Below are 24,119 nucleotides of genomic sequence, written 5' to 3' on the forward strand. Positions count from 1 at the left end.
TTGATGCTCCTGTGTAACTGAACAATGTTTAGCGTGTTTAGGTCAAACATCTCCAAGCAGCTGTGATGTCGTCATATACTTGTATACAAAACGTCACAAGTACCGTTACTTCAGTACCAAGGCATATTTTCAGCATCAGATTTTCACTTTTTTGAACGTTTTGCAAGCATTAATAACGTTATTGTTGTGTTGTTTTAATCTGTTCTATTGCTTTTATTTATAAAAGCAGTAGTGTGTGTGTGGTAAAGTGCTGTTGTCTTTTTTAATCTGCTGTTCTGCTGGTTAAAGTGTCTGTTTGAAGCGGTGGCCAAAAATAACCATCCAATGAAATCACAGCAGCAAACGGCCCCACACAACCTGAACCCTTGACCAGGACCCTCGATCCCTACTCTCTGAGATAAAGACACACACACAGACAGACAGAGAGGAGGGTGTTGTGAAATATTCTGTTCATTTGTTCATCCTGGTGATTTTTAGTGTTCCCAGAGTTCATTCAAACACACTGAATGTTCAGATCTGATGTGTTTAACACACACTCCCATGATGCTCACCTGCCGGTTATATCTACAGTTAGGGTCTGGAACTATTAAGAAAGTGTTGATTGGTTGAGTTTGATGAATGTCAACATTACAATATGTGTAAAATTGAGAAAATGGCATGAGATTTTTTACTTGACTTTTACTTTTAACTGTAGCTATGATATGCAGCTATCTCCATGCTATGTTGATATGATGTTAGATATATTATAATACTCTTTGTCTAATACTGAAGTATTTGTGATTTTGATTGGTTAACAGCATCTTTAAAGCGGAGTTGTTTCTGAGCAGACGCACATTTGACTGACTGATCATGAAAGCGTTTCTGACAGACAGCAAATACAGGCTGCTCATGCGAGAGAAATTGAACGTGTCACTTGGCTTTTGAAGAAGAGAAAATACAGAAATGTTTTCTGATAGACAGAGACTGTTTTTTGTAGTTCTGAAATACTCAAATGATCTACTACATCACACACAGAGCTCACTGTATCCCACAATGCAGTGCACACAACTGCCCTTTTCCAGTGTGATGAATGAAGCGGAAGTAATGACGGCAGTATCATACAGTATTACATGTGCTGAGTGAAATAATAGTGAGACAGAAAACATTTCAAACTAGGGATGTCCCGATCAGGTTTTTTTGCCCTCGAGTCCGAGTCCGAGTCATTTGATTTTGAGTATCTACCGATACCGAGTCCCGATCCGATACTTCTATAATACATAAAAAAAGAATAAAGAAGAGCAAAAACAGATCCAGGATGTTCCTTATTTTTTATTTAATTCACCTTATTTTAACATTCAACAACTCTGTTAACAAACAGAGCACTTCTGTGAGGTAGCTTGAACAATCAAGTAATAAATAACATAAATTCTTCACTTTTGGACTTAAAAAAAGTCTAATATATAAACAAATAGCACCTCAACTTAAAACACCCAGCAGGCATGTAAACAAATAAAAAAATAAAGTGCCACAGTGTTTGCAAAGCCAGTAATGTGCTTTTAGGAACTGTACTCGCCGGTTTCACACTGCACGCGTTAGCAGAGCGTGCAGCGCGTATTTTTTTCGGCGCCCATGTTAACAGATTAGAGCATTCACACCGCACGCAGAGGTGGCGCGGCAGCGCGTAGCAGGAGCAGAGCAGAAGCAGCAGTGCCGCGATCGTTTCGGCGCATAGTCTATTTTTGCTGCGCCGCTTACGCTGAATTAAAGTGATATGCATTGATCATGGCCAAAATACACCGCAGTTTTATCCAAAAAGTGCATTGATGATATCTATTGTGTTTTAAACAGTCGATCAAATGACCAACATCAATTTAAAAAGAAAACAAATGTCCAAAAACAAACTTGTTGCCAGAACAATAAAAACAAAGATGAACCAAAAGTTATATTTATGAAATTATTAATAAAATAAGCTTCTTGACAAGTATTTTCTCTTAAATGTATTTGAAAACGAAATAAAGCAATGCCAACTTATCCATTATAGAGTAGGCTACTCTGTCTGTACACAACCCGCGGTTCAGCCGCGCGTGACAAACGCTGCCAGTGTGAAAGCAAAACGCGCGTGTCCTACTCCTGCTCACCATATGCACTGCTCCTGCGCTGCTTACGCTCTGCTAACGCGTGCAGTGTGAAACCGGCGTAACTCTGTGCCACCGCATAACTATAGATGTGTTCAACATGTGTTAAATAATAATGAGAATATATATATATATATCCGAGTCCTGATCGGGAGGTAACGTCCGATTCCGATCGAGTCTGAAACCACGTGATCGGGCCCGATTTCCGATCACGTGATCGGATCGGGACATCCCTATTTCAAACCGTTTACTAAAGTGTCACATGACCTCATTTCATACAATAATCTTGCCTAGCAGTCTGATCAAATAACCAAGAACAAAAGCAACGTTAATATCACTATCTGTGTATGTGTCACACAGGAAATCACAAAAGCTCTGTTTTAATTATATGTAATCTGATGCGCTGTGGGTTTCAGAGTAAAGCACGACACTGGCTACATTTACATGCAACCAAATAATCCGTTAGTAATCAGATTGACAGCTCAATCTGACTGAAAGCCTTCATGTAAACACCTTAATCGATCTGATTGAGCTCGATCCGAATGAAATTTCGATCAGATTGAAAGGGGTGGTTTATTCCTTTTCTAATCCGATCGAGAGGACATGTAAACACTTGATCGGATTGAAAATCGAAACTGAAAGCCTGCGCATGTACAATGACGTTGAAATGGCGTAATGACGTGCGGAACGAGCTGTTCTTCCTGTTGAATAAAGTGTCATATAAATGAGTGTCCCGTCATTCTAAAATTCTTCTTTCACTCAGCGTCTGTAAAGTGGAGCAGGACAACGTGATATATATATGAGCAGCACGGCAAAGCGGTTCATATGCTACATTGTCTCCAAATTATGACCATAAATGGATAAATAAGTCTGCTGTTTACAACAAATAAAAAAATCAGTGTAGGAGAATGATTATTATGTGTAAAATGCCGGGAAACTGTATATCTGTGCAGTGTGCGCATGTAAAAAAAATCTATTCCGATTTGAAGCTTGTAACATATAAACCCAGGCACATTAACCCGATCACGTTTAGCGTTCATGTAAACACTACATTCAGATTCATCAATCGGAATAAATTCAGAAGTTGTTCATGTAAACATAGCAAAAGTTGTGCATGTAAACACAACAAAAGTTGTGCATGTAAACATAGCCACTGTGTGCATTTGGAGTTTGTTTTTAATCACATTTAAAACACTATTACAATTTTTACAATTATAATCAGAAAAATCATGGTGCAGCCCTACTGTACTTGTACCTACTGTACATAATTACCCATAATCCCCTCTAAGAGGAGAAAATTCACATTAGAATTTTTTTTTTGTGCTTTTTCACACTAGAAGTCTGCTGTGGCATAAATCTGTCGAGTTTTTCTGGACTTTTTCTCAGACTAAACACACATCTGCCATTCAGTGTTGTTTGCTTTTGCTTTTTCACAGCCTCATGTGTCACGTTAAAACTGTGCGATTACGGCCAGAACACGTGTCGTCATATTTGAGCAGCAGCAGCTTCTCTGCTTTAAGCAAAAAAGAAAAAAAAAGCAATTTCTCTGTTCTTGTGGTGATGTGCAGCGTGAGCTCTTAAGCGGGATTTACTGTCGACCCCAAACGCCATTAGAGCAGATTCACTGACAGCCGTATCTTTGATGTCGTATTCCACGGCGGCACGGCGCGTGTACAGATAACTGTATGACACCCGTCCTGACAGCCGCAGAAGATACGATTTTACGTATTTACATGCTGAGAAAACTGCTCTTTGAAGTACAGAGAGACAGAGAGAGAGAGAGACAGGGTGGGTGTTGGCAGTCGTCGGCAGATATTTTGGATCGTTCAGTAAAATCCCTCTGGTCGTCGTGGTGACACCCTGCTCACAGATCCAATTATAGACAGGGACTATGGGATACGTATGTCACATCCTACATTAACCGATTTGCCTCATCCTTAACAAGAGATGGACACAGCGATAATCCATCATACTAGGGCTGTGCCGTTGTTGTCATTGCTAACTTAAACTATTAAACATTGTTTTTGTTAAATGCCATAACATAAGTATTAGATGAAAAACAAAACAAAATAGAAATGTTGCCTTGAAATAATTACGTACTAAAATAACTGAAATACTGAAATAAAAATAAATTAAAGATATATAGAAATATAAAAAAAGAAGTAATAAAAATGGTGAACTTCCTGCCTACAGATTTTTTTTTTTATTCTTTTTTTTTATGATCTGCTGCAATTGCATGCTAAATATTTCACTTTTTTTACCTCGACGCAGCTTCAGTCATGTCAGTCACTGGTGATTTTCAGCTGTCTGAATGTATTTGAATTTATTTGCTTGTTTCTCTCACATCTGCGAGGCAGACTGTTGTTTTTATACAGCTTTAAATTATGTATTAAGTTGCTAATAAAGTTACAGGACAAATGTTCATTCAGCAGTTTTTATTGCATTTGGAGCCTGGCGAGTGTTAATTTTGGACTCTGGGATTCATTTACCGTCTGCTCTATTAATGACGGTTAAGCTGCTCTCAGATCATGATGTAAATCTCTTTAAATAAATGGCATTTCTTATCTCATCGCTCTGATTTCCTGACATGCTGCTGCTCATTTCCATCACAACCAAAAAAAACTTCCCTGGAATTTTTTTTTAATGTTGTTTAAAATGCTTGGCATGTTGGTAATTACAGCAGAATCAGGAAGAGTGATTCCTTGTTATTAATAAAAAAATCAAATTATATTCAAATAGTATGGATGCTTGTTTCCGCCATGGAATGAAAAATAAAAAAGGTACTTTTTTATCTCACATTTCAGACTTTTTTCTCATAATTGTGAGTTTATATAAAACATTTTTTTAGTCAGTAACTACTTTAAGGTAACAGTTACACGTTACTACATGTACTTACTATAGTAATAGCAGTAAATTGCAAGTAACTAACACTAAACCTAACCCTAACTGTAACTCTATAGTAAGTACATGCAGTTAATTAATATTACTACTACTATAGTATAGTAATAAATACTATAGTACTTATTTGAGTAAGTACAATGTAACTACTTCACCTTAAAATAAAGGGTAACCAAAAAGTTAGAATTACGAGATATAAACTCACAATCCTGACTACTTCTTGCAACTACATGTTTATAATTCGCAATTGACTTTTTTCCCTGCAATTGCAAGTTTGTAACTGCCAAATCTGGCTTTATTTCTCAGTGTTGTAAGACATAAACTGGCAATTATGTGAAAAAAAGTCAGAATTGTGAGATAAAATGTTTGTTTGTTTTTTTTTACCAAATTAACCAGAAAAAAAAAAAGTACATTTAAAAATTCAGTAATAAAAAAAATCAGGGACAAACATAAAAAAAAAAATATATAAATATATATATATATATATATATATATATAAAAATAAAATAAAAAATAAATAAATAAATATATAATATATATATATATATATATATATATTGGCAAATTTAACTTTTCAGTACATTACAAAATTAGGAACAATAATCAGAGGCATTTTATATTTATGAGTCAGCATGATCCTCTGATTTCTGCGACATCAGCAGCCTTCTGCGTTCATGGGATTATCTTCACATCTTTCCTCTGTTCATTTGATTGAATTTTTTTTTCATTTACTGCTGTGTTGTATAACCATGTCTCGCCCCAAGAGCGCAATGCACACAAACTCCGACCTCTGTTCAATAATCCGCCTGAATAAGTTGTGTAACCATAACCTCTTCCCACTTTCTCTCTTTCAGCGCCACCGAAGTTCTTAAGAACCCCGAACGATCAGACGGGTGTTCAGGGCGGCGTTGCCTCCTTCATCTGCCAGGCCACAGGTGACCCACGGCCCAAAATCGTGTGGAACAAGAAGGGGAAGAGAGTGAGCAACCAGCGTTTTGAGGTATTAGGTCTATTGTTCTGATGTAAAATGCTCGACAAGTGAATGCTAACGATAACCACGCCCCCATTGACCACACCCACCACTTCGGCCACGCCCATCCATTTCATATTCTCACACCACTAACGTGCATGATTGCTCATGGCCTGGGGCCGAATTCACAAAAATCTTTATCAAAATTTGTGAAAGCTGTTCAAATAAATCCTGAGAAGATTATAATAATGTTCCTAAGTGCAATACTTAAAAAACACAGTCATAAGAAGTTCTCGAATATTTTCTTAAGATCATCTTAAATGTATATAGTTTTTAAATAAAATGACAAGCATTGGTGTAAAAGCATGAACATTTTTTTTTTTTTTTCTCTACTAGCTTGAAATGCTGAAAATTATACCACAATTACAAAATAATAATAAAAAAGAGGTCTCTATTGGATGTGTCTTTGTAAAGTTTTTAATTTAGCCTATTTTGAATCCAGCAAAAATTCATTTAATTTCATTTAAGACAAGTTGGAGGTTATCCTAACTTTAAAAACTTTAGTATTATTATTGTAACATTATTTTAAAGAATTTGAATTCTTAAATTGTGTCTTATGAGCTATGGCAAGAAAAAAGATTTTAACTTTAAGTATTTTTGGAAAATAAAATATTCTTAATTTCCCTTAGTTTCATTTACTAAAACTAAAACCATATATATATTTTTTCAACTAGTTATCAGAACATTTTTCATTTAGTTATTTTTATGCTAAAACAACAACAACTAAAATAAATATGAAAATTAATTTTTTTAAAAACTATATAGACATAAAAAAAAACTAATAAAATAACAAGAACAAAAAATATATATTTTAAAACTAAAATGAAAACAGAAAATACAAAACAAACAAAAATGTTTATGTTTTGTGAATCCGGCTCTTGATCTCAATAGCAAGAGATCATAAAAATGACCTTCATTTGAAGAAATGATGGATCAGATTCTCTCGTCAAGCATATGCTTTGCATTTATGAAATGCACTTTGTTCCCCAAAGTTTGTAGCTTATCCTTCTCTTCTGTTGAGCGTCTCATTTGCTTCTCAGTGCATGTTCTCTCGTCTCACGTGCCTGAATGTTTATTTATCTGTTTTTGGATCGCCACCTCAGCCCAGCATGATAAACGCATCACAGCTGAACACTGATAAGATTTTTTATTAATTTCTGCGTCATCTTGCAGCTCGACCATCTTCCCTCTTCTATTCGGCTAACATGTGGCCACTAATCTATGGACGCTTATCGGCTGATATGGCGCCTTTCCGCCTGCAGAAACTAAATCTTATCAACGTTCATTACATGCTATTCAATACTAACATGCCAACTAATATGCTAACCTTCGATTCGCAACAAAGTCTTCACCCTCACCCATGCAACTTACTCATTACTACTATCTCTTTAAACTAGGGCTGTCAAATCAATTAATTGTCTAACATTAATCTCCTAACATAAAAGTTTGTGCTTATATAATATGTGTGTGTACATATGTGTGTGTGTGTATGTGTATATATATATATATATATATATATATATATATATACATGCACGTACACATACATATATATATATATATATATATATATATATATATATATATGTATGTATGTATGTATGTGTACATACTGTATGTATATACTGTAGATATATATAAATAATATGTATATACACAAACTTTTATGTTAGATGCGATTCATCGATTTGACAGCACTATTTTCAACATTCGTTTAATGCTCAGTTTCTACTTGGCTCCGTTAGCCAAGAGCCGCATGCGTGAGCGCGTGGTCATACCCGCATTTCTTTGCGTGAAAAGTGACAGTGAAAGAAAAGACACAGAGTATGACCACTGATGTATTTAAGTCTGTAAAACGGAGAACCCGTCCTGGTTGGTTCTGTGAGAAGTGAGTATACATCTCCCCAATTGCCACCAACTAAAACTGTCTGTGAGCGTCCTGTGTCCCGTCCGTCTGGCGTCAGTCGGTCTCGTTGAGGCTAATCGACTGTCTACTGTTGTTCTTTCTAATGGCGTTTTGTGCCTGTGACGTCACATCTCCATTCTCGTTTCATGTTTCATACGATCAACTTTAAGAGTGGGCCAGATCACGCTAGCTGAAAGTTGCACGGCCATCCCATTCTTAAAGCCACCGGGTTTACTCGTGAAACGTCTGGTTGAAGAATTTTGCATTGCCTTCATACATTCACTGAGCATTTTACACAAAGAAATTTTTTTTTTTTTCAAACGTGGTAACAAATTTCTGCCCAGTGCATTACAAGAATGTTGTCCTTCCCAAAAGTGCACACTTCTGTGAAGTGGTGCAGGGCAACGTTGTCCCACCAGTCCTTGCTTCGAACTCTCATCTACAGATTCCTCATTTTTGTACTGGGAGGAGCGTTTTTACTGCTTGATAAATATTTATCATTATGACACAAAGCTTCATGCGCTTGTCATCTGCTAATTATGATCCGAAATAGATAATTATTTAGTCTGCTTTTTAAAACAAAAAGAAAAGGAGGATGATGTGCCAACAGCAGGAAACTTGGTAACACTTTAGAATACAGTTCCATCATTAATGATTAACTACACAGGAACAACTGAGTAACGCAATATAGTAAACACTCCAGTAACTACTATTAACCAACAGTAAACTCTGATTAAGGAATTAGTAAGTAATAGCGCTTAGTCGAATGTGGTAGTTCACTATTAATAACTAAAAAAATATATATATACTATAATATATTATATATACTATAAGAACTACTATATACAGGTTCATAATTAACATGAATAACACATAATGTATAATTAATTCTAAAGTGAAGATCATAATAACCCACTAGTAGTGACTCAAGTGTTACTACTTTCTTCTAAAGGAATTACTAATTATTTGGATCAGTATTCTAAAGTGAAAAGTATGGTAACTCCCAAGTATTGACTCAAGTCATTGTAAGCTTTGTACGTTTTTCCAAGGCTTTGGATAGTAATTCCTTCTGATGGATTTGGTAATGCTTAAATCATTATTAGTAGGTTACCATGATCTTCACTTTAGAATACTGATCCAAATCAATTAGTAATTCCTTCTGAAGGATTTGGTAATACTTGAGTCAGTACTAGTGGGTTACCATGATCTTTTGAATTAATTATGAACCTGTATAAACCCCGCCCCTTTTCATCGCTGCGTTCATTGTCTTTAGACTTCCGGTTCGTATTTCCACAGCGATCTATACGTATTTGAATAAACTGCTCATTTTAAAATCGTACCTATCTTATCTACCTGTCTCGTAATTTATAGTGCATAATTAGTTGTATAAAGTGCAGACAAGTGCTTACATTTTGAATATTACAAACACAATCTTCTTTAATTTGGAATAACATGCACGCATGAATCGTACAAGACAATCTGTCTTCCCTTACAAAAAATATGTTTAAATGTTCTGTAAGTATACAGTACTTCTTTTTAAACTAAAAATCATAAACAAAATCATAACGAGTGTTATGAGAGATTATGTTCTTTTCAGAGACATACTTAACAAAATTACACTTCATTGTATTTGGCTTATACTGACAAGTATTCAAAAAAGTAAATTTTTCCAGTGCCTTACTAAATAATGACTTAAACTTAACTTTATTTCAAGTATAAAAATCAACTGAATCACCTACAGTATGTTAAATTCACTTCAAGTATACTTCAAAGTGTACTTTAATAAATTGTGTGTATTTAATGAATAAAAGTAGACTAGATCTATAAAACAAGTAAACTATCTGTATACCTATAAGTTCACTTGTTGTGTAGTTCAGAGTATACTTGTAGTGCAAAAGAAAAATTGAACGTTGCACATGCCCTTGGCGATGTGGACAGTAGACACCATATAATTTTTACCATCTGAGGCAGATTTCAGTCATCGTAAAATATTTATTTTGTGGCAGGGCAAAACTGTCTTGAATCTTTTAGAGTGACATGCTCACCAACAGCTGATGATTTCTTCTGACAGTGTCAATAGTTTAGTGTGCCAGTCCCGTTGTGGTGACCTTCAGATGAAGAAGCAATATGAGCACAGCTGCTATTGACGCGAGTGTGAGAGAACCATTCAGTATTTATAAAATGCAGCATAAATATCTTATTTACCATTTCTTATGTTATGACAGCACTACAAAAAATGACCTTGAGATGAAGATTGAGCAGTTCACAAATTCCATCTTTTCCAGAGAAAACACTGCAGACTTTAGTACAAAAGCATATTTGGGTTTGTGTGTCAAGGATACCCACCCTTACAAAAATGAAATATACTTTAAGTTCATTTTATTAAGTAAACTTAAGTTCAAGTATATTTTATATAGTTAAGTATACCAATATCAGTGTACTAGTAGTATACTTGGAAGGGAACTATTTCAAAACTTCTGGGGACTGAAGTGCCTCACTTTTTAGTTTATACAAGTATACTTTTAAGTGCAGGGCTCTACACTTACTTTTTGAACAAGGAGCACTGGTGCGCCTAAATAAAAATTTTTAGGAGCACAGACAAATACTGTATTTGGGGGCACAGTCATTTTTGTTGTATAAGTTTATCATTATAGTTTTATTATTAGAATTATTCAACAATTAAATTTACAATGCTCACTGTAAGGTTAAGAACATCAGACCAAAACTTTCAAACAAAAGATTTTCATTTAATTCTATTTTATCGTCATGTAGATTTAATTTATCATTGTATGTAGGCCCTATGTATGTTTCACATTTTATCTGAAATGAAGATCATGTCTGAGTCACTTGGCCAAGCTTTGTAGCCTGGTCGCCTTGACCTCTTTCCAGCAGACAGACAATTTTCAGCACATTTTGTAGGATCAAACAGTTCCAGGGAGGGCCCCTCTGTGCTGATCCGAATTAGTAGGGCCCTATAAAATCCGTTTTATTTTTTCCCAAATTCCGTTTTTTCCGTTTTAATTTTTGGGAATTCAGTTTTTTTTTTACCCTTTACGTAAAAAGAGTGTTTTTAATGTTAATGATTAAAATGTACACAAATAAAATAGGAATGACCCTAAATTTATTGAGGTAACAAACAAAATTCTCATTTTAAGAGATGTTAAATGTGGTTTGGTTTGTTTACATTAGTGAATGTATTAGGCTAACTAACATGAACCACGAGCAATACATTTGTTACTGTATTTATTAATCTTTGTTAATCTTAGTTAACCCTAACCCTGTATTTTTAATGTTACTTCACACAGTGCATTAAGCTAACTAATGTTAACAAATACAACTTTTCATTTAAATAATGTAGGCTACTAAATGGTGAAATTAACATTAATAAAGATTAATAAATGCTGTAGAAGTGCAGTTTATTAATAGTTAATGTTAACTGATCTAGTTAACTAGAGTTTAATAAATGGAACCTTATTGTAAAGTGTTACCGATTTTGTTATACACCGAACCGATTCAGTGTTGGATAGATTAGTTGTTTTAACCATTCATTAAAGTGAATCGGTTCAAATGAGTCATTAGTTCGCGAATCGGACGTATCATTAGCAGACTTGTACGCGTTGTGTGATTATCCCGGCAGTTTTAGGACATCGCACAAGATTTGTCAACACAGAAAACATTTCATCATTGGATAGGTTTTGTTTAGTTTATTGAAAGTGTTTTTTATGTCAGCTGAATGGGCGGAACGCTTTTCAGAGAAGAAGGAAAGGTAAAAAAGTTATTTTTTTTGCACAATTCACACACAGCGGTAACGTTAGCCTAATTCAGGAAAAAAAAATATCCGAATGCTCCACGTGAAATCTCGTTCTTCCGATCTTTTACCATTGTGCCAATTCTCAATTGATTTAGATTAATAAGCGCGAGGGAGTGAGAGAGAGCAAGACAGTTTGAAGACGCGCGCGCGACCGGGCCTCTCTCTCTGCTCGTTCTTTCAGTAATATGCGATTTTCCTCAGACATACGTTTTTCTCCCACACAAAAACAGAATTTTATTCCAAATATGTAAAATTCCGCGTTGACACTAGATTCCGCGTTAATTTGCCAATTCCGCGATTCCGTGATCGCGGAAATTATAGGGCCCTAAAATAGTTCGTGTGTGGGCACTGTAAGTTAGTTTTTTGTATGAGGCTACAGACTAGCTAATGAAGATTTAGGCCTAAATAATTGATCTCCCGGTAATATAGTGTCCTACTCTGCCCCTCCTCATGATGATGTATTTGCAGCTGTTTCTATAGAAAAATGCTGTGTCACTCGCACGAGTGCGCCCAAATATTTTTTCACGTTCGCACGCTGAAATATTTAACGTTACTCGCATGTGCGAGTGAAATGGGCGCACTGTAGAGCCCTGAAGTGTATTTGAGGAGTAACAGTAGTAAACTTTGAGTACATAACTAGTTTAAATCTAAGTTTTCACTTTTATATTTCAACTATACTACAAGTGAACATCTAAGTAAACTGTAAGTTTACTAGCTATATACTTATAGCCCACTTTTTAGTTTATGAAAGTACACTTTGAAGTACACTCAGTAAACTATTAGTTTTTATAACTATTCATTTTCTTTAAATTAACTTAACATCACACACTTTACTTCTTTAACTTATTTATAATGCAAGTATACTACCATGTCTCTATTAGATCTAAAGTATTCTAACTGTGCTTTTGAGTAAACTTGAAGTTAACTCCTATATGTACACAACCAGTGGACTTATGCTAATGATTTATGTATTAAATAAAATTGACTTAATAGGGTTGTGCCGATGGACGATATCATCGGCCATCACGGCTGACCAACATCACGATGGAGAGCCACCATCGTGATGCCACGCACCCCACCCTGTCAGACCAGCCCAGTCTCACGGCAGTTCGTGAAATGGTCACGTAATTTAATCTATTGATTTGTGTACACGGACACGTTTATCTGTTTTTTTTCCGTGATGGTCAGCACGATTCCGTAGCATTAAGAGCGACTACGGTAGAGAGTAGTATGAAAGGCAGAAAATCCGGTTTGGTTGCGTGGTGGATGGGTCAAACAACACAGGACTTTCACCCAGAAGACCGGGGATCGTTCCCGCGTGTCAAGTTTCCTAAACCCAAACGTCCCGTTCTTCTTTTACTAAACCCAACCGTCCCGTTGTTGTCCCGCGTGTCATGGAAACGTAAGCCCACCCACACCCTTTTCCTTAACTTAAGGGGCCGTGTTCATTTCACGGAATTCTTCCGTGGGCCCATCATGGAATTTTTGGCGATTCTTGCAAAGCTGTATACAGCTTCTCTGCTGCAGCCCGACTGGCAGAAAGAATCGTGCTACTTTTTTCCCCCCTCACGTGCAACCTAAACGTATAATTTATAAGTGTAGTCAGACTTGACCAGAGTCTCAGCTAATCTGTCTATCGTCCAGTCTGACATAAAATACTATTCCTGTCGTGCAGTCTGATCTCATAAGTCTCATATCGTATTGACTCACAAAATACATAATTTAGGACACAAAATAAAAATAAACAAATAAATCTAACAGTTTGCACTGGGCTTCAGAATGAGAAAACACCAACATATCAGCAATTATAAATATTTCCCAGGGAACAAATCGCAGATTTGCCGAAAACCTTAACCAGACTTTCTGTGTTTCTGTGTCCTGTGTTCATACTGTTGCATCAGGTTGAGTAAATGATGGTCTGTTGTCTGTCCATAGCTATCTGTCAGGATGAAGTGTGTGTGTGTGTGTGTGTGAGCATGATTCTCTGTCGTCAATCGTGAACAAAAAAAACTCTCGTAACATATCTTGTCTCTCGCACCTGTAGGTTATAGAGTTCGATGATGGATCAGGCTCAGTGCTGAGAATCCAGCCGCTGCGGACGCCGCGCGATGAAGCCATTTACGAATGCGTCGCCTCCAACAGTGTTGGGGAGACGAGCGCCACGACACGACTCACTGTTTTACGTGGTAGGTCTATGACGAATAACACTCGCTAACCTTTGCTCTCTCATTGCCTTCCAGCCCTCACAGGTACGTGTTTTGTCTATTTGTTCTTTTTGTCTGTTTGTATCTTTCTGCAGTGAGTACACTACCGGTACATTTTTTTGAATAATTGGAATATTTTTTTTAAAGGACAAGTTCGGTATTTTACACTTAAAGCCCTGTTTACAGATCGTTTCTGATGAAATAGAACGGTTAAGATTAAAATTTGGACACATGCTGCTGTCCCGAGAATTTTAGGTTTCTTTCTTGCGATACTCCAAGACATATGATAAAAGGTTAACAAAAAATTTACTGTTTATTAAACTGATAAATTTGATATTAAATTGTGTGTATAAATGAATATTCTTGGACTTGGTGCTGGAAACCCAAAGCACAGGACAATAGAGACACCAGAATACAAATATTCATGATTCTGAAGCTGAAAATACAGAGTTATTTTAGACGAATATGTTTCTCTGTCACTGACTAGATACATTTAAAATAATGTAGGCCACTTTTTTACACAGATATTCCCCTATTGCATTATTATACATTATATTCAACATTATATATAATATTTTAATGTAGGACTGACACTAAAACTCTGAAAACTACATTTTTTTCTCACATAGTAATTTTTATTTTGGGTGAACTATTCACGATACATATTGTTGCATTTTTGTATTGCGATATATTGTGACACGATATATTGTTACACCCCTAATATTTATTAACAAAAATAACAGGCAACAGCAAACAAAGGCAAAACACAGAGAAAGGCAGTACTGAAAAGAAGGCATGTGATACATGCACAAAAACACAACACCGAACACCAAACACTGAACAAGGAAAGCACAAGGGCTGCATCTGAAATCACATACTTGCCTACTGTATATTTGGCCAAAAAAAAAAAAAAAACTGTACAGTTGGTACTCAACCAGAATAATACTTTTACCGCTGCGGGAAAATTGCGGGTGTGTATTTGTTGCCTATTACCGCTAAGAGGCGCGCGCTACAATCACAGACTTTGAAAAATGTCAGTTTATTCTCTCTATTGCATAATCTGCCGCCGCGTCGTGGCTCATTGAGAGCTGTTGCAGATCAATTCAAGTGAAACATTGTAATTAAACGAATTCATAATCACAATACTGAAATTACAGTACAAATTTAGAACTGAAACAAATGTAGGCTTCTATTATGGCATCAAATTTAAGCAAAGTAGGCTAAACGTTAACATTGTGTGTCCAATTTTTCTATAATTTAGAAAGGTTATGCATGTCAATAGGTTATGTGTCTTATAATTGGTGTTATTTTAATTTGTCAGTAGATTTGTTAACTGAAACATAACAGTGAAATAAATTAAACTAAATGATTGTGAAATTAAAACATTGATCAGGACTTGCTAACCGATGTTAGTCGGTATCATTTGTGTTTTAGCATTCTTTATTAATAATTAAATAGGCCTACAGTAGGTTGTTATGATTAGCATAATTTTCTTTAATGAATAATGAAAACATTTCAACATAAAAAATATTAGGCTACATCAATGAGGCTTTGCATGAGCATAAGACCTTAAGCTCAATCTCTATACAGCGTTCAGACGATAGCTCTGGCCTTGCGGAGCTTCAAGTGTTCCGAGATCGAATCTCAGCTCTACCATCTTCCATAATTTTGTCTCTAGTTTAATATTTGTCAAAAATAAAAACTTTTGAAATGTTCATTTATTGATTCGAAACACTTTTCAGAGCTTTGTTGTGTTTGATTTGATTTGTTGTGTTTTCCTGTCATTTTTATTAATATTATTATTAATGGTCATTTTACACATTACAACATAAATTTGCTACATTCCAGTAGAGCCGCTGCATAGACAACAAAACTGAAGATTATCAGCCGATCGCACCAAAAAATGAAGATGATGAAGCTCGTTTTTAATCTGCTAAATTATTGTTTTGTGAATCATTCACAAAATTGAGATGACTGACAGTGATACCCGGCAGCAATTAAAAAAAAAAAAAAACAGATCCATACATTGAACAAATCAGAAAAAGACTGATTTTGTTGACTTGAATATAAAGAATAACAGACTAACTAAATAGCATTGCTTTCAATATAAAAACCAATGAAAATGTAAAAGAACACTAAAATTAATTATGTCTGAAACCCCATCACACATTTCAAGGTTTAAATAAAGTGTCAGGACAGTTTACATTGTAAACTGTCATAAATTTCTGTAAACTGTCATATTTCTGTCATAAAAGTTTATTAACTAAATATTTCATTATTTCAATAATTGAAGAATTAAAAAGCTACTTTGGTTTGGGCCAGCTTTTTCAAAGCAAAACTAAATACAATTTTCAAACGCATGTTCATTTGTTGTCATGAACAAAATGTTCAACTCAATATTAAATTCCACAGGGATCTTTGGATCCTTACAACCAGGGTGCGATTTGTGAATAAAGCGGGGGGGTTTTTTTGTTGTTTTTTTGCACAAAAAAAATGCACTTACATTTAAAAATGCGGCAATTGCTGCTGTTTTGCACAATATCCCTTTGCGCCACCTGGCGGTCATTTCGTGAATGAATTTGAAATGTTTATTTTTGCCGCAGTGGTTTTGCCGCGGCGGCTGGGGTGGCTGTAATAGACATTCTGGTGACTACCTACTGTATGTGACAAAAGAAGTAGTCCGAATTCACAGTACTCATAAAAGAGTAGACAAAAAGTACCTGGATAACCTACCACTGATTCTGATTCTGAAGTGTACACAGTATTTGTGAATGGCAGTGAAGTGATGCAACTGATGCTATAGGTCACATGACAACAACAACATGATGAATGTAGCATGTCCGGATTACATTCATACTACAAAGACTTCATACTATATAGAACATATTTTTTATCGGTTGCAAAGCACTTACTTATTCAAAATAATTATCTACTCAAGATAGTATACGATTTTGGACACAGACAAAAACTTAAATACAGACAGGGATGAAGGGCAAACAAGCATAACAAAAACACATGAGAACAAATAAATGAAACTAATCAACAAAGAAAACTACAAACCGACTATAAGCTAAACAGGTAACAGTAAAAAACTTAAACCTAAAACAAGAGTCCAGAGCAGGAGTTGTGACACTGTGATGTCAAAGCTGATTTTTCAGCATCATTACTCTAGTTTTCAGAGTCAGATGATCCTTCAGTTATCATTCTAATATGCTGATTTGCTGCTCAAGAAACATTCTTCCTCTTCTACTTTGAAGGCTGGTGTTATGGCTGCTAAAAATAGCTTTGCATCACAGGAATAAATTACATTTTAAAATCTATTAAAATTAAAGTTATTTTAAATTGTAATAATATTTCACAATATTATTGTTTTTATTACATTTGTATCGAATAAATTCAGCCTTGGTGAGCATAAGAGACTTATTTCAAAATCATAAAACTTGTCCGGTACTGTGTGTTTTAGAGTATTTGGCCGTCTGCGCCTGCATTTTATTTCTAGAAAAGCCTCCCACGGATGGAGCCTGAAAACTGTAAAAGCTCCTTCAGCTCTCACTGACCTTGGAGCTTTTTAAAGGGGTTGATTAATATTCTAATTAGCGAACGGGCTTTCCCGCTCGCTAGCTTCAGCATCATCAATATAACTCTAATTTTATGCTACATTTACAACATTTTTACAAAGTTGCCCTGTAAGGATGTGGCAGGGCCCGTGTGGAGAAAACGGAGTGAAAATGCTCTGTTTTTACAGTGAAACTGCAGGCTTCACCATTTAAATCCAATGTCTCTGTGTTCTGAAAGGCTTTTACCTGACTTATCTTTTAATGGAATTACGAAACGCAGTTACTAATCTGGTAGTTTGGTTTGAGGAAGAACCCACCGACCTAAAATGGAAGAAATGGGAGAGAAGATTATGCTTTCCACCTCCAAATATTTGCATGGTTATTGACAAAACATTTTTCCTCTACTTTCTCTTATATTCTCCCTCCTTCTAGCTCCTTTGTGGCCACATCTGTTGTTGGAGGGAGAGTATTTCTGTTTGCAGCTCAGGCCTGATAAAACCTGCAACACAATAGTGGCACGTCGCTTAGAACACACACACACACACACGCACACACACACACTGCAGAACTCAATCAGGGGGAAAGTCTGCAAATCTCTCTGGATATGTTCAGAAAACAGTCCTAGTGTTCACTGCATATGGCACAGTGCACACTGCAGTCTATACTGCCTGTTTGTAAAGATATGATGTGAACAGCAGGGGAGACTGAGGGGAATGTTACAGAACACACAACATAACATGTCCTTCATAACTCACAGATCTCCCTGCCATCTGTGGGTCTGAGAAACATATGCCAGGAGGTGCAACATTTATCACAATATTCAGTTCAATACTGTATGAAAGAAAGACAATTGTCAAAGTTGTTCCTATTACAAATACACAATGATTTTAATCGAGATTGTGTCATTATATCACTGCTTCTGTAGTTTTTTGGGTTTTTTTAACTAGCATTTTTTTTTTTCAGGTTTGATTTTAGTTTTAGTCTTAGTAATTGTACATGCTTTCGTCACTTTTATTAGGATTATTATATACATTTGCATATAGCTTTGATTTAATTTAAAAAATAACAATAATTAAAAATTTGGGCCAGGGAAGTTTCCGAAATTTGGTTGATTTGACACGGAATGACGGAATAATGTTGTTATATATTTCAAAGAATATATCTTTTTTTTATTTTACCCAACAACCTAGAGATAAAACAGATATTAATTACAATTCAAGGCGTTAAAACCAAAGAAATGTATTCTTCAAAATGATTTATATATTAAGATCAAGTGTGAATTAATCATCGTGGAAATAAAAATGATTATTTTACCTTTAGCAAATTGTATGCAAAATGTCTTAACTCAGGCTGTCCAATCCAATAATGAGTCAAGGAAGATTAAAAATGACTTCCGACTCGTTCGTCACACTGGAATGGAAGGTCAAGTTGAGCACAATGCAGTGTGTTATTCAGTATTTCACACAGAGAGCTGCTATAGTCTGCCGTAACTCATCTGACATTCAGTGTGTACAGCAAACTTACATACTGGGCCAGTATATGTACTGCAAACATAGTATGAGTAGATGGTAGCATGCTATTTAAAACACCCTGCTCTCTCTTCGAGCCTCACGTGGAATGACGATTTGGATGGAAATGTTATAATTATGAACAGAAAGCCCTAAACAAATATTTAAACATTAATATAAATGAAGGAAGCAGAGTTGTAGTAATTACTGCACATTCAGCCATTGGGCAAGCAGCATCGTTTGAGCATGAATAATGACACAAAACTAATACGTATTCCGCCGTAAGATATCAGGCTGCGGCAGACTACACCAGCGTCAAAAACAAGCTTAGCATTAAAGCACCTTTGCCTCAGTTAAGCCCCGACATACTTTTCTTCTCCTAAAAACATGCCGTTCAATCGGCCGTTCTGTGTTGTGTGGGAATATGGGTCATGTCTTATTCATGAATGCACCCACTGAACTGGGACCAATGTGTTCGGTCCTTTCACAGGGTGGGAATTGCAGGCGATATTTGCCAACAAGGTCACAGGCACAATGCATTATACATCACAGTAAACAAAAAATCTGGGAAAACCGCAAATGTTGCTGGTAGCACCAATACATTTCAACACACTCTTGTAATACATTTAGCAAAATATCTTGCCTCAAAAAACCCCTGAAAATGATCACTCAGTCATCATTTATTCTCCATAACGTTGTTTCAAACACATGTGAGATGTTTAGCAGAATGTTCAAGCTGCTCTATTCCATACGTGACCATATCTGTGTATATATTTAGACACATTTAAACATAAGTGACGACAAACTTGGTGCACATATGCTTCAGGAGAGGGGGAGATAATGAGTAAAATACATAAATTTGGGTCTGTTTCTCACACATAAAATCATGACTTCAGAAGACTTGAAATATAGTGCATAAGTCATATTGTCCTTTTTGGAACAAATAACACCAGCATTGGAACATTAGATGACATAATTTAATTCATTTAAACATATTACATTGTAAAAAATGTGCACAGCTTTGTTAAAGACAGGAAATCTAGTCTAAAATGGAGCATCGAAGCAAATAATGATGCGTGATGGAAACAGCTTTTGGTTGCAGGATGCAGGATGAGTATATGAGTGGGATAAAGAGGAGAGTTCTGGAAAAGTGAAGTGCCACTAGACATGGAGAAAACTGAAAGGGTTTTAAATTACCCTAAGGGGGAATATTAGCGTCACAATTTGGCTCCAGGGATGGAGAAACATCAGAGAGATTAACTGAATTCATTTAGTTCAATGTGCTGTGACCTGGTGTCCATTTGACATCCACTCACACAGTCAGCCAGTGAATATCATCAGCACTTTCCTGTGGCGTCATCTGATGTTAAAGACCCAGAGGCACTGACCCCATCATTTTATATGTATATGTGTATGTATACTGTGTGTGTGTGTGTGTGTGTGTGTATATACAGTACTGTGCAAAAGTCTTAGGCATGTTAACCCTCTGGGGACCAAGCTGTTTTTGGGGTCCTTGAGATGTTCTGACATGCCTTGACATTTGTGCTTTTTTCAGTTATTTATAAACATGTTAATGGCAAAGGTGTAAATTCACTCTATATAGCACAAACAGGGCTACCATAATATGCGAGCAACGTGTATGTAGATGTTTGTATTTTTAAGAGAATAATGTTTATGCGTGGTTATTGAAAAAAATTAAAATGAAAGTTGCTGAATTAAGACCACAAAACACATATTAAATATGTGTCCACAAGACTTTTGACTAATGGATGTTGTCCCTTTGAGTTCTAGCTTCAAAATGATGTAAAAATAGTCTTGCTTTATCGTTCACAAAAAAAATTACATTGATTTAAATGGTGTAAAACAGGTTTTGCTTGGAAAGCCAATATGCGAGGGGGAGGAGTAGTTTACACCTTAGATTATGAATGTCCCACCCACTCTGCATAATGAGCCATTCACTCAGGTGTGAAACTGACTGAGCCACAATGCAAGAACAAAAGATGTATTTAGAAGAAGACTTATATTGACCATTTAAGATTTCGCTTACATCTCTCTTGTAAATATGTTTTGCTATTTTATTCAAAATGTTACAATTACAACAATAATTACAATTTCAACAATATTTCAAGTGTACTCTTTCTTTGTAAAAAAAAAAAAAAAAGAAGATTATAGGCCTACATTTTATCATATGTATTCATTAGTTTGAATATAGCCAACATTGGAACATCTAACATCTTAGTCTATGAATTTATTTTTGACAAAAATAGTATTTTTTTTGCAGTTTAATACGTTGCTTATACAAATACATTTTATTTCAACATATTCCAGTCGATTTTTACTCATCTCAGTAGGCTATAGCAAAGCAGTTTATTCTTTCACACACAGACGCGCGATTCATATTTAGGCTAAACAGTCTTTACAAATATGTCCCCTTCATTCATCTCACAGAAAGGCGAGTCATATTATAGAAATGCGATTCATCTTTTTGCGGTTTACATAGGCCTACACTAACGTTATTCCATAACGTTATTCCACACGTGAGAAAAGAAAACAGCCTACCTCACTCCTCAGCGGAATCTGCTCCTCATTTCAGGAGATATTGCTCCTCATCAGCACTGTTCTGAAGAATCTTTTCTCCATAAGGTAGGCTATAATGTCTCACTCGCGAGGAGTCGCAACGCGCTTTGTTTACAGCTGATGTGGGCGTTTCACAGCTCTGAAATAGTTCTCAGAATTTGCGTTTGAATAGCACGCGCTCTCCGGGGAGTGGTCACATTACTGTGAATGAGCTCGACAGGAGTCGCTCTCTTTTTATACAGATTACAGAAGCTGAGAATATTTGTTTTTTATATAAATGACTTCATTTAAAAGATGCGATCTCAAGCTTTATGCCCGTGGGTCTGTTTGCCTGTTTGACTGAATTTTCGCGGAGTTATAGATCATTTTCGAACGTGTTTCAAATGGGAGTTTACTGACAGAGAGAAGGCAGAAATCGCATCATGTTAATTTTTCTTTATTTGTCAAAAAGCAAAACACTTTATTTTTATTGTGAGTATACAGAAAAAAAATAGAAACTGAACAGGATCGATTGATGTATTACACGAAAATGAAAGATCAAAATTAACAGAGCATTTAGTGTTTATTTTCATTGCTAAAAAAAAAAAACGAGCAAAACGCGCGGGCGCGTTTGTGGTCCCCAGAGGGTTAATACATGTAAAAAAAAAAAAAAAAAAAAAAAAAGGTTTTAAGTCAGTTATATCTTTTGCTGTAGTGTGTCAGTAGGAAATATCAGTTTACATTTCCAAACATTCTTTTTGCCATTAATTGTAATAATCCAGTGCGATTTCTGTATGCACAAGGAATCTGACAACAGCCGGTATGATCTGATCTCACCATCATCGAGTCCGTCTGTGATTACATGAAGAAACAGAAAAAACTGAGACAGACTAAATCCAGAAGAACTGCGGGAACGTCTCCAAGATGCTTGAAGAAACCTTCCTGCAAAGCTACAGTACTGTGAAAAGTACTGGCACTTGTGTTAAAATGCTGTAAAGTGAGGATGCTTTCAAAAATAAAATCACAAATTGAATTTATTTATGATTTAACTTCTAAATTTAAAATAAAATCAATATATGGTGTAATGACCCTTTGCGTTTAAAACGGCTTTTGTCCAGGTACACTTGCGCATAGTTTTTCAGGTAGCTTTGCAGGAAGGTTTCTTCAAGCATCTTGGAGACGTTCCCGCAGTTCTTCTGGATTTAGTCTGTCTCAGTTTTTTCTGTTTCTTCATGTAATCACAGATGGACTCGATGATGGTGAGATCAGATCATACCGGCTGTTTTCAGACTGAATGTGCATACACAAATCTCACTGTATTATTACAATTAATGGCAAAAAAGAATGTTTTGAAATGTAAACTGATATTTCCTACTGACACACTACAGCAAAAGATATAAATAACTGACTTAAAACCATTTTTTTTTGGGGGGGGGGGGGGGTATTTTAATGTATTTTTTAATACATAAAATAATATGTATTTACTATACATAATTACAACCATAATTTTGTATAGTCTATGGAATAAAGTCATTCATTATATTATGAAATATTATGAACTTTAGTTTTTATAAAGTAATTTAGTTATGAAAAACCTAATATTCAGTATTGCCCCATATTTTGCCATCATCTGAATTACATTTTCACAAATGACATCGTTTGACACCCAGGAAGGTGGGTATATATGGTAACACTTCACAATGAGGTCCCATTATTTAGATCATTTGAATCATATATTAGAAAATGTTAAAATTAATTTTTGGTTCATGCTAACTACTTAACTAATGTTAAGAAATTTAACCTTATTGAAAAATGTTACCATCAAACTCAACCATCAACCCTGTAAAGAAAATTATTGTGGGATAAGTTTATAAGTAACCACCATTTGGCCCCAAACTAGCTAGACTCAGTGACGTTTTATATAGTCTAAGGGTACGTTTACACGACAATGATATGCTTAAAACGGAGAAGTTTTTCCTTTGAGTTTTCCATGTACAGACGACACCATTGTCAAAATGATCCCCATTCACACAGATCCGCGTAAAAACGCTGTATTCTTCTGCCAGGCCATTAGATGGCGATGAAACACTATAGATTGAACACGTAATATGCATGTGAATGATGTCATCATCTTTAGAGATTTGTGTTTTTTGTTGTTTACACTGAGACCATATTCAAAAACGTGCACTTTGAAACCTGTTTTCAAAAGTTTGCGTTTTCAGGCACCCAAAACAACGTTGTCGTGTAAATTAATGGCCAAAACGCATAAAAAGTTGTACGTTTTTAGATGAAAACGGTGTCGTCTAAACAGACCCTAAAGCAGAGGTTTTCAACCCTGCTTCTGGGGACCCATCCTAATCAAACACACCTGAACTGGCTAATCATGCTCTTTGGAGTCACTAGAAAATCACATTGGTGTGATATTCATTTGTGCAGAAGCATATCATCTTTGTAGGACAGTGAGTCCCCAGGAACAGGGTTGAAGACCTCTGGTCTAAAGCAACCCTGTTATTGCTCCTTCTATTGCCAAGATTT

At 35.7% G+C, this 24,119-nt stretch overlaps 1 protein-coding gene across 13 annotated transcripts in view; it reads left to right on the forward strand.

Annotated features, from left to right (window-relative positions):
• LOC311079646 (receptor-type tyrosine-protein phosphatase delta) overlaps positions 1-24,119 on the forward strand; it is a 687,052-nt gene that overhangs the window by 562,677 nt on the left and 100,256 nt on the right. For 8 of the 13 annotated variants that reach the window (XM_084109251.1, XM_084109252.1, XM_084109253.1 and 5 more), the window contains exons 9-10: positions 5,867-6,015; positions 13,804-13,945. In XM_084109251.1, coding sequence (XP_083965377.1) covers positions 5,867-6,015; positions 13,804-13,945 — 291 coding nt within the window. The remainder of the gene's footprint in view (positions 1-5,866; positions 6,016-13,803; positions 13,946-24,119) is intronic. The other 5 variants (XM_084109254.1, XM_084109247.1, XM_084109248.1 and 2 more) reach the window with 1 other exon arrangement.

This window comes from Abramis brama (genome assembly GCF_963993115.1).
Source record: "Abramis brama genome assembly, chromosome: 3".
Classification (NCBI taxonomy): Eukaryota; Metazoa; Chordata; class Actinopteri; order Cypriniformes; family Leuciscidae; genus Abramis; species Abramis brama.